General features: G+C 44.8%; 1 protein-coding gene across 1 annotated transcript in view; it reads right to left on the minus strand.

Moving 5' to 3' along the window:
- Positions 1 to 10,118, minus strand: part of cfap20 (cilia and flagella associated protein 20) — a 32,534-nt gene extending 22,416 nt beyond the window's left edge. Inside the window, exon 1 of the mRNA XM_063044668.1 lies at positions 9,769 to 10,118. Within this exon, the coding sequence (XP_062900738.1) occupies positions 9,769 to 9,852 (84 nt within the window). The 5' untranslated portion in view covers positions 9,853 to 10,118. The remainder of the gene's footprint in view (positions 1 to 9,768) is intronic.
- Positions 10,119 to 12,124: the final 2,006 nt, after the last annotated feature.

A 12,124-nucleotide genomic window follows, 5' to 3' on the forward strand; every position in this document is an offset into this window, starting at 1 on the left:
CCATGCTGACTATGGCCTATTTTATCATGGGCCTCCAAGTACCCTGAAACCACATCCTTAATAATCAACCCCAACATCTTCCCAACTACTGAGGTTAGACTAACCGGTCTATAGTTTCCTTTCTTCTACCTCTTTGTCTTCTTGAAAAGTGGAGTGACGTTTGCAATTTTCCAGTATTCCAGAACCATTCCAGAATTTAGTGATTCTTGAAAGATCATTACTAATGTTTCCATAATCTCTTTCAGGACTCTGGTATGTATACCATTAGGCCCAGGCGACTTATCTACCTTCAAGCTTTTTAGTTTCCCAAGAACCTTCTCTCTAGTGATGGTAACTTCACACACTTCATGTCCCCTGACACCTGGAACTTCCACCACACTGCTAGTGTCTTCCACAGTGACAACTGATGCAAAATACTTAATCAGTCTATTCGCTATTTCCCTGTCGTCCATTACTACCTCTCCAGCATCGTTTTCCAGTGGTCCAATATCCACTCTCGCTTCTCTTTTACACTTTATGTATCTTAAGAAACTTTTGGTATCTTCTTTAATATTACTGGCTAGCTTACTTTTGTATTCCATCTTTACCTTCTTCCTGACTTTTTTTAGTTGCTTTCTGTTGGTTTTTAAAAGCTTCCCAATCTTCTAACTTTCCACTAATTTTTGTTTTATTATAATCCCTCTTTTTGGCTTTTATGTTGGATTTGACTTCTCTTTTTAGCCATGATTGTGTCATCTTCCCTTTTGAATATTTCTTCCTCTATATATATCCTGTGTCTTCCAGAAATTCCAGCTATTGCTGCTCTGCTATCATCCCTGCCAGCGTTCTTTTCCAAAGAATCTCGGCCAACTCCCCTCTCATGCCTCTGTAATTCCCTTTACTCCACTGTAACACTGAAACATCTGACTTTAGCTTCTCCTTCTCAAATTTCAGGGGAAATTTGATCATATTATGATCATTTACCCCTAAGGGTTCTTTTACCTTAGTCGCTCTAATCAATTCTGGCTCATTATACAACACCCAATCAAGAATACCTGATCCTCTAGTGCAGCAGTCCCCGACCATCGGGCCGCAAAGCACGTGCTGCCGGGCCGCGAGGAAACGATATGATTTGGCGATATAAGTCAACTGCACCTTTCCTCATTCCCTGTCACGCGCACTGTGGAGCTTGAATGCACGCGAGGTCATTACCTGCGCGTCATCCATGTCAGCGCGGGAAGGAGATCAACTCCTCGAGCTTGCAAATAACAGCGGGCTGAAAATTATGTTTGACATAACATCTCCGCCGGCGTTCTGGATCAAAGTCAAGGCTAAATATCCTGAGATAGCCATGAAAGCACTGAAAACGTTGCTTCCATTTCCAACATACCTCTGCAATGAATGCAACGAAAACTAAATTGCAGAATAGACTGGACATAAGGAACCCCCTTCGAGTATCGCTGTCTCCCATCACCCCTCGATGGCACCGTCTTGCTGCAGGGAAACAAGTATTCAGCCCAGGGCTCCCACTGATTCAGCGATATTTGTGCGTTGCAATGCTTTTATATATTCATACGGGGGAAATATGCGCTGTGTGTTTAATATCCATATGTTACTTAAAATGTTATGATGCTATTGACTTATATAACCATATAACAATTACAGCATGGTAACAGGCCATCTCTGCCCTTCTAGTCCGTGCCGAACGCTACTCTCACCTAGTCCCACCGACCTGCACTCAGCCCATAACCCTCCATTCCTTTCCTGTCCATATATCTATCCAATTTCACTTTAAATGATAATATCGAACCTGCCTCTACCACTTCTACTGGAAGTTCGTTCAACACTTACTTCAAGTTCTCCTGTCCTCCCCTGATAATTGACTTATCACTATATTCATGCGAAGAAAATATGCGCGGTGTGTTTAATATTAAATTCATTAGATAAACCCTTTTAGAAACGAAATTGAGTGTATTAACCACTTATCATCTATATTCCGGTCGTGATTAACACCCCCCGAACAGAATCGCCAAAAACAATTTGTAGAAAAAAATCGGCACATACACGCATGCACACAGGTGCCCGCGCAAGGCTTCATGGTCATTGTAGGCTTTCTCGGGGTAAACACAACGTATTTGACTGCTACTCTTGGCCGTTGGCAACCCTACCACCCGTCGGCCGGTCCGCAAGAATATTGTCAATATTAAACCAGTCCGCAGTGCAAAAAAGGTTGGTGACGCCTGCTCTCGTGGGCTCATTCTACAAACCATAGCCCCCTCCCCCACCCCCCCAACCCCGTAATCCAGCACCAACCTGATTTTCCCCAATCTACCTGCATATTGAAGTCACCCATGACTATAGTAACATTGCCCTTTTGGCATGCATTTTCTATCTCCCGTTGTAATTTGTACGCCACATCCTAACTACAGTTTGGAGGTCTCTATACAACTCTCAATGGGGACTTTTTACCCTTGTAGTTCCTTAACTTTCTCTACCTACAATGATTCAACACTTTCTGACCCCATGTCACATCTTTCTAATGATTTGATTTCATTTTTTTACCAACTGAGCAATGTCACCTCCTCAGCCTTCCTGCCTGTCCTTTTGATTCAATGCGTATCCTTCGACATTAAGCTCCCTTTCAATCTTTCAACCACCCTCACACCAGCCAATCTGCAACTGTGCTGCAAGTTTATCTATCTTATTCCATAAACTTCGTCCATTCAGATACAACACCTTCAGTCCAATATTCACCCTTTTCAATTTTGTCCGCCTTTTCCGTTGCAATTCATCCTGTTGACTGTGGAGACATTCTGTAATGATCAATAAACCAATTGTTTGGACCAGACCTTGCCTGATGTCTCAGAGTTGGGTGGGTGTGCATCCGCCCCACCTCTCCCATCACAGGCACTCCTCCTCTGCCATCCGCCCACACCCTCTCCAGTCCCAACATCCGCTGTTCTCGCCAGATCTACAAACTCCATGTTGACAAAAACAGTGATGTGCAAAAGTCCTATATATAAACACAAGAAAGTCTGTGGTTGCTGGAAGTAGAGGGAGAGACAGAGACATTTGAAATTTGAAAAGGAGAAGCTGATACCAGGTGTATCGATATTTCAGTGGAACAAAGGAAATTACAGTGGTATGAGAGAGGAACCAGCCCAAGTCGATTCGGAGGGATGGTAGAGCAGAATTGGATGAAATTCCTACAAGAAGTAAGGAAAGTGCAGGAAAAATATATTCCAAGAAAAAAAGAAAATCATGAATGGAAAAATGGCACAAATGTGGCTAATGAGAGAGGTTAAGGCTAAAATAAGAGCAAAAGAGACAGCACAAAAGGAAGCAAAAATTATTGCGAAAACTGAGGACTGGACAACTTTTAAAAACTTACAGAAGGAAACTAAGAAAATCATTAGGAAAGATGAATTATGAAAGGAAGTTGGCAATTAACATAAAAAAGGATACTAAGAGTTTTTTTAAATATATGAAGAGTAAAAGAGAGGCACGGGTAGATATGGGACCGATTGAAAATGATGCTGGAGAAATTATAATGGGTAACAAAGAGATGGCGGAGGAACTAAACGAGTATTTTGCATCAGTCTTCACAGTGGAAGACATTAGCAACATACCTGATAGCCAGAGGTCTCAGGGAATAGAATTAGATACAGTCAAGATTACTAGAGAGAAAGTACTTGGGAAGCTAAGTGGACTAAGAATAGATAAGTCTCCTGGACAGGATGAGGTGCACCCACGGGTTCTAAGGGAGGTGGCTTTGGAGATTGTGGAGGCATTGGAAATGATCTTCCAGGAATCAATAGACTCTGGCATGGTTCCGGAGGACTGGAAGGTTGCAAATGTGTTCCACTGTTTAAGAAAGGAGGGAGGCAGCAAAAAGAAAATTACAGACCTATTAGTCTGACATCGGTAGTTGGAATGTTATTGGAGTCGATTCTCAAGGACGAGGTTATGAAATACCTCGAGGTGCATGACAAGATAGGCCGAAACCAGCATGGTTTCATGAAGGGAAGATCCTGCCTTACCAACTTATTGGAATTTTTTGAGGTAATCTCAAATAAGATTGACAAGGGAGCAGCTGTGGATGTTGTGTATTTGGATTTTCAAAAGGCCTTCGATAAGGTGCCACATATGAGGCTGCTTAATAAGATGAGAGCCCATGGAATTATAGGAAAGATATTGAAATGGGTGGAGCATTGGCTGATAGGCAGAAAGCAAAGGGTGGGAATAAAGGGATCCTATTCTGATTGGTTGCCGGTTACTAGTGGTGTTCCGCAAGGATCGGTGTTGGGGCAGTTTCTTTTTACAATGTATATCGATGATTTAGATTACGGATTAAATAGTTTTGTGGCTAAGTTTGTGGACGACACCAAGATAGCTGGAGGAGCAGGAAGTGTTGAAGAAACGGAAAGGTTGCAGAGAGACTTGGTCAGTTTAGGAGAGTGGGCAAAGAAATGACAGATGAGATACAATATTGAGAAATGTACAGTTGTACATTTTGGAAGATATGTTATTCTGACATCTTCCCCCTTCCTTTCCAGTCTTGAAGAAAAGTCTCGGCCAGAAATGTCAACTGTTCATTTTCATAGATGCTGCTGTGTGTGTGTCTCTCTATCTATCACAAGACAAAGGAGAAGTAGGCCATTCGGCCCATTGAGTCTGCTCCACCATGAGCTATACTATTCTCCTATCTGCTTCCAATTATTTAGATGGGGAGAAAATTCAAAAATCATTAGTGCAAAGGGAATTGGGGGTCCTTGTGCAGTACACCCTAAAGATTAACCACCAGGTTGGATCGGCAGTAAGGAAACAAATGCTACGTTGGCATTCATTTCAAGAGGAATAGTGTATAAGAGTAAGGAGGTGTTGATGAGGCTCTATGGGGCACTGGTGGAATACTGTGTGCAGTTTTGGGCCCCCTATCTTGGAAGGGATGTACTGATGTTGGAGAGAGTTCAGAGAAGATTTACGAGGATGATTCCTGGAATGCAGGGGCTAACATATGAGGAGCATTTGTCGGCTCTTGGATTGTATTCACTAGAGTATAGAAGAATGAGAGGGGATCTCATAGAAACATTTTGAATGTTGAAAGGGTTGGACAGAGTAGATGTGGAAAGGCTGTTTCCTTTGGTGGGTGAATCCAGGACAAGAGGCCACAGTCTTAGAATTAGAGGGTACCCAGTTAAAACAGGGATGAGGAGAAATTTTTTTAGCCAGAGGGTCGTGGATTTGTGGAATTCGTTGCCACATACAGCTGTGGAGGCCTGATCGTTGAGGGTGTTTAAGGAGGAGATTGACAGGTATCTAATTAGTCAGGGTTCAAGGGATATGGGGGAAAAGCCAGAAATTGGAAGTAGATGGGAGAATAGTTTAGCTCATGGTGGAGTGGTAGAGCAGACCCGATGGGCCGAATGGCCAACTCCTGCTCCTTTGTCGAGATAGAGACAGAGAGAGACACACACACAGCAGCATCTATGAAAATGAACAGTTGACATTTCTGGCCGAGACTGGAAAGGAAGGGGGAAGATGTCAGAATAAAAAGGTGAGGGGGGAGGGGAGGGGAAGGAGGACAATTCAGAAGGTGATAGGTGAAGCCAGGTGGGTGGGAAAGGTAAAGCATTAGAAAGGAAGGAATCTGATAGGAGAGCAAAGTGGACTATAGGAGAAAGGGAAGGAGGAGGGGACCCAAGGGAAAGGGATAAGCAGGTGAGAAGAGGGAAGAGTGGGAAATAGAAAAAGAGGGGAGAGGTATGGAAAAGGACAGAAAGAGAGTGGGGAAAAGTTCTGGAAGCTGGAGAAATCAATGTTCATGCCATCAGGTTGGAGGCATACCTCTACCACCCTGGGAGTGGCACAACAGTCAAAACAGGAATGGGAATGGGAACCAGACTTTTTCCACAGCACTGTGCATGGACACAGAACTTTCCCCCTCACTAACTGCATGTCCTCTAGGATTTGACATTTTCACCCTGGGATAAAGATAGCAATCGTCTACTCTTAATTTTATAAACCTCGATCAGGTCTCCATCTCTGCAGAGACAACAATCCAACCCTATCCAACATCTCCTCATCACACATGCCCTCTAATCCAGGAGTCTACTTGGTGAACCTCACCTGCACCTTCTGCAAAGCCTCAAAAAATAAAAAATTGAGTAAATATTGAAACCTGGTGAAAAAATATTTAGCCAGCCACAGGGAAAAACATCTTTTCACACTTGTGTGCCCTGACAGAGTGTCTCACTTCACTGCAGAGGCCAAGGACGCAGTAGGAACAATCACTTGGAGGGGGCTGAGCTTTGGGACGGTGTTCAGAAATGCTGGGAACTGGGCATCAATGTTGCTGAGGTTAACAGCTTCAGGTTTCCAGTAGTGATCATCACTAACAGTCCAACCACGTAGATGATACAGCCAAGAAAATGCACCAACACTTTCTACTTCTTCCAGAAGCCAAGGAAATTTGGTAGGTCCCTTTTGACCCTCACCAACTTAATACAGGTGCACCACAGAAAGCATCCTTTCCAAATGTATCATGGCTTGGCATGGCAACTGCTTTGCCCACAATCACAAGAAACTGCAGAACATTGTGGACATAGCTCAGCACATCACAGAAACCAGCCTCCCCTCCATGGACTGTCTATACTTCTCACTGCCTCAGTAAAGCAGCCAGCATAATCAAAGAACCCCACCTACATCAGATACTCTCTCTTGTCCCCCCCTCCCATCCGGCAGAAGATACAGAAGCCTGAAAGTACATACCACCAGGCTCAAGGACAGACGTCATTAGACTCTTGAACGACCCCCTAGCACAATAAGATGGACACTTCACCCGACGGTCCAGCTCGATATGACCTTTCACCTTAGTGCAGTGCTAACAGACCAACTGTAACCCTTCATTCTGCATTCTGTTATTGCTCTCCCTTGTGGTATCTCAATACACTGTGTAATGAAATGATCTGTATGGATGGCATGCAAAACAAAGTTCTTCACTAGACCTTGGTAAACATGACAATAATAATTCAATTAAACAGTTCACTGGCAGTCCCCTAGTTACCGTAGTTCCATTTCGCACAGCCACACAGACCGGAGCAGTGAGTCAAACACCATCCCAACACAAACATGTTCTGTTACCAAGTTCAAGTTTACTGTCACCTGAAGGTACATACAATATCTACAACCCAACAAAATAATGTTCCTCCAGACCACAATGCACCCGCTGTGAAAACTTACGCTTCAGATCCCTTTAAAATGCCTCGCTCCGTAACCCTTTGCCCTCTGGTTTTAGACTCCTCTACCCTGGGAATAAAACTATGATCATTCACCTTATCTCAGCCTTTAATGATGATGTAAACCTGCATAACAACACTTTTCAGTACAGACGATTGTGGTTCATTTGAGGTTTGTACCTCTCCCCGTGACTGCTCAAGTTCCCTCCAGTTTCCTCCCACAGGGCAAAGACTGACCCGATGGTCAGTAATTGGTCATTATAAATTGTCCTGTGATTAGGCGAGGGTTAAATCGCCTGGGGGTCAGGGAGGGCACGGCTCAAAGGACCAGAAGGGCTACTCTGAATTGTATCTCAATAAATAAGGTCACCACGCCCCCCCACCCCAGCCTTCTTTGGAAACCTGTGGCCTCAAACACCTCAAGGGGAGGGGGAAAGAACATGTCAGTATCAGCATCTGCAGGCCCCCCTGCAACCCACATGCAGGGGGACTTCAACATATCAAGTGAATTCCAGTTAATTGGGCTATTGTTTAGTCAGGGCTGTCACTTATTTGGGAAAACTCTTAAAGAACAAAATCGAATTGAGAAAACAGTCACAATTCCCTTTGTTTAATTGGGACAAGAGACTGTTGCCGAACAGTTTTTATCATAAGTCCTGTGCACTTGTGTGGCTGCTTGACACTACACCGTGCTTAGAGTGATCAGTGTTTAATAGTGTCAGCTGCGCATGCTGGTTCTCAAAAAGCACTGATAGGCAGTCAGAAATAAGCAGCAACACTATTCAAAACCGTTTTGCTCACTGTGCTTTCAAGCATTCAGGCTTGGAGATGCTACAAACAGTCGGGAGTGAAAATGAAACGATTTCACTTCTTCAATAAGATAGGAATTATAGTAAATTCAGAATCAGGTTTATTATCACTAGCATGTGACGTGAAATTTGTTAACTTAGCAGCACCAGTTCAATGCTATACATAATATAGAAGAGAAAAAAAATGAATAAAAAAAAATAAATCAATTACAGTATACACATTGAATAGATTACAAAATGTGCAAAAAACAGAAATACTGTACATTTAAAAGAAGTGAGGTAGTGTCCAAGGGTTCAATGTTCATTTAGGAATCAGATGGCAGAGGGGAAGAAGCTGATCCTGAATCAGTGAGAAAAGGGCATGCCATGAGTGTTCAACATCCTTAATAATGGACACTGCCTTTCTGAGACACCGCTCCCTGAAGATGTCCTGGGTACTTTGTAGGCTAGTGCCCATGATGGAGCTGACTAGATTTACAACCTTCTGCAGCATCTTTCAGTCCTGTGCAGTAGCCCCTCCATACCAGACAGTGATGCAGCCTGTCAGAATGCTCTCCACGGCACAACTATAGAAGTTCTTAAGAGTATTTGTTGACATGCCAAATCTCTTCAAACTCCTAATAAAGTATAGCCACTGTCTTGCCTTCTTTATAACTACATCGATATGTTGGGACCAGATTAGATCCTCAGAGATCTTGACACCCAGGAACTTGAAGCTGCTCACTCTCCACTTCTGATCCCTCTATGAGGATTGGTATGTGTTCCTTCATCTTACCCTTCCTGAAGTCCACAATCAGCTCTTTCATCTCACTGACCTTAACTGCCAGGTTGTTGCTGCAGCACCACTCCACTAGCTGGCATATCTCACTCCTGTACCCCCTCTCATCACCACCTGAAATTCTACCAAAAATGGTTGTATTGTCAGCAGATTTATAGATGGTATTTGAGCTATGTACAGCCACACAGCCATGTGTATATACAGAGAGCATAGCAGTGGGCTAAACACACACCCCTGAGGTGGTCTAAAGCCGTGTGGAGAGCCATTGAGATTGCCTCTGCCATTGACCTATTGTGGCAATAGGCAGATTGCAATGGGCCCAGGTCCTTGCTGAGGCTGGAGTTCAGTCTAGTCATGACCAACCTCTCAAATCAACATCACATTTGCCTTCCTCACTACCGACTCAACTTACAAGTCAACCTTTAAGGAATCCTGCACAAGGTCCATCAAGTCCCCTTGCACCTCCGATTTCTGAATTCACTCCCCGTTTAGAAAATAGTACTCTATTTTTTAAAGCATTCTTTCTACCATATGGCAAGGCCATGCATCTCCCTAGTTTACCTTCTGCTACATCTTTGCCCACTCTCCGAATGTCTGAATCTGCCTGCAGGTTCACTGCTTTCTCAACACTACCTACCCTTCCACCCACCTTCATATCGTCTGCAAACTCAGACTCTCTACAACACAGCAGGCTACTATGGACCACCGAGCTGCGGCCTCCTCCCTGTTAGGGTGATCCCCAATCCCGTCCATTATCCACACTGCTTTCAATTCATTTTCGAAAACAACCATTGAACTACGTTCGTCGTCGTTCCTGAAGAAATTCTGGACCTTCATCACCTTCTCCAATCCCAACAACCCCACCTCCAGAGGCGGGTGGGAAACGGGGCCGCAGGGATGGGAGTGGCGGTAAATAGAGAGCCAGACACCTTGGGAGGGCCCAGGCCACCCTCCGAGGCCTCACCTTCTTGTCCCAGATCTGCAGCGGTTTGCTGCCGATGCTATAGAGGATGGAGAGGAAGCCGCTCTGGAACGTGTTCTTGAACATCGCGCAGCCCCCCGCTCCGGCCCCGGCTCCCCGCCAACGTCCCCGGGCAACTCCCGCCGCCGCAGCCCCGCACAAAGGTTCCGCGCGATGAAGGTTCCGCCTCCGCTGTCTCTCCTCCGCCGCCACCGGACCCCGCTTCGCCACTGGCTCCGGGCTCCCCCTGCCTCGCCTGGCCTACCGCTGCCGCCGCTACTCCAGCCTCCGGGCTCCGGCCTGCTCAAGCTCCGTTGTTAGGGGCGTTGCCAGGGCGACCCTCGGTTGCCACCAGTGCTTCGATGCACAGCCCGCTTGTTTAGCTCCGCCGTTGCCATGGGTCCCATAAGCACCCTGGCTCCCCGTTCATCCTATCAGCGCACTGCCCCTGGAACAATTTACATACGCCGGCTGCGATTGGTCGAACGTGTGATAGTCATTAATATGCAGGACGGGGGGGGAATACAGAGGGATCCTCAGCCATTGGCCAGAACCAACATGACAGCCAGAGGTTCGGATGTTATTGGTGCCGCGGAATGCTAGGCCCCGCCCCTACATTGCCGGCCTAGTTTGCATATAGGCCGCCAGGGCGCCACGTGTTTGTGTTGTGGATACACGGCGAGAGCTGGTGCCACCAGACCCGCTTAACCCTCTTAGAGAGGTGCACACGCCTCCCCATACCAGTCTATTTTATGGCATTTATTAAAAATTGCAATTGGTTCATTATTCTCACATTTACCGTGGTACATTCAAAACTTTGCTTTACATACTGTTCATACAAGAAATAAGATATTCACTTATATTAAGAATAAAAGGGAGGTGAGAGCTGATGGTGGACCTCTGGAAAATGATGCTGGTGAGGTAGTAATGGGGGACAAAGAAATGGCAGATGAACTTAATGGGTACTTTGCATCAGCCTTCACTGTGGAAGACACTAGCAGTGTGCCAGAGGTCCTGAGTTTCAGGGAGCAGGAGTGACATTGCTATTACAAAGGAAAAAGTGCTGGGCAAACTCAAAGATCTTAAGGTGGATAAGTCACCTGGGCCAGATGGACTACATCCCAGAGTCTTGAGAGAGTTGCTGAAGAGATAACGGATGCATTGGTCATGATCTTTCAAGAATCACTTGATTCTGGCATGGTCCCGGAGGACTGGAAGATTGCAAATGTCACTCCACTCTTTAAGAATGGAGGAAGCAAAAGGAAGGTGATCATAGGCTAGTTAGCCCACCCTCGGTGCTTGTGAAAGTGTTAGAGTCTCTTATTAAGGATGAGGTTTCGGGGTACTTGGAGACTAAGGATAAAATAAGTCAAAGTCAGCACGGTTTCTGTAAAGGGAAATTCTGCCTGACAAATCTGTTAGAATTCTTTGAGGAAGTAACAAGCAGGGTGGACAACGGATAGGCAATGAATATCATTTACTTGGATTTTCAGAAGGCATTTGAGAAGGAGTTACACATGAGACTGCTTAACAAGTTAAAATCCTATGGCGTTCGTAAGGCCAGTGATGTTGTGGGGATGGAACTGAACTCTCTGACGGTGGTGTCTGAAAAGAGGATGCTGTCCAAGTTGCATGCCATCTTGGACAATGTCTCTCATCCACTACATAATGTACTGGGTGGGCACAGGAGTACATTCAGCCAGAGACTCATTCCACCGAGATGCAATACAGAGCGTCATAGGAAGTCATTCCTGCCTGTGGCCATCAAACTTTACAACTCCTCCCTTGGAGGGTCAGACACCCTGAGCCAATAGGCTGGTCCTGGACTTATTTCAAAATTTACTGACATAATTTACATATTACTATTTAACTATTTATTACTATTTTTCTATTACTATTCTATTACTATTTACTAATAGTAATATTACTATTACTATTTCTATTACTATTTATTATTTATGATGCAACTGTAACAAAAACCAATTTCCCCCGGGATCAATAAAGTATGACTATGACTACAGGAAAGATACTGGCATGGATAGAGGAATGGCTGACAGGCAGGAGGCAGTGAGTGGGAATAAAAGGGGCCTTTTCTAGTTGGCTGCCAGTGACTGCTGGTGTTCCTCAGGGGTCAGTATTGGGACTGCTACTTTTCACATTGTTTGTCAATGATTTAGATAATGGAATTGATGGCTTTGTGGCAAAGTTTGATGATGATAGGAAGATAGGTGGAGGGGTAGGTGGTGCTGAGGAAGCAGCAGGACTTAGACAAATTGGAAGAATGGGCAAAAAAGTAGCAGATGGAATACAGTGTTGGGAAATGTATGATAATGCATTTTGGTAAAAGGAACAATAGTGC

Source organism: Mobula hypostoma, chromosome 3 (assembly GCF_963921235.1).
Source record: "Mobula hypostoma chromosome 3, sMobHyp1.1, whole genome shotgun sequence".
NCBI lineage: Eukaryota > Metazoa > Chordata > Chondrichthyes > Myliobatiformes > Myliobatidae > Mobula > Mobula hypostoma.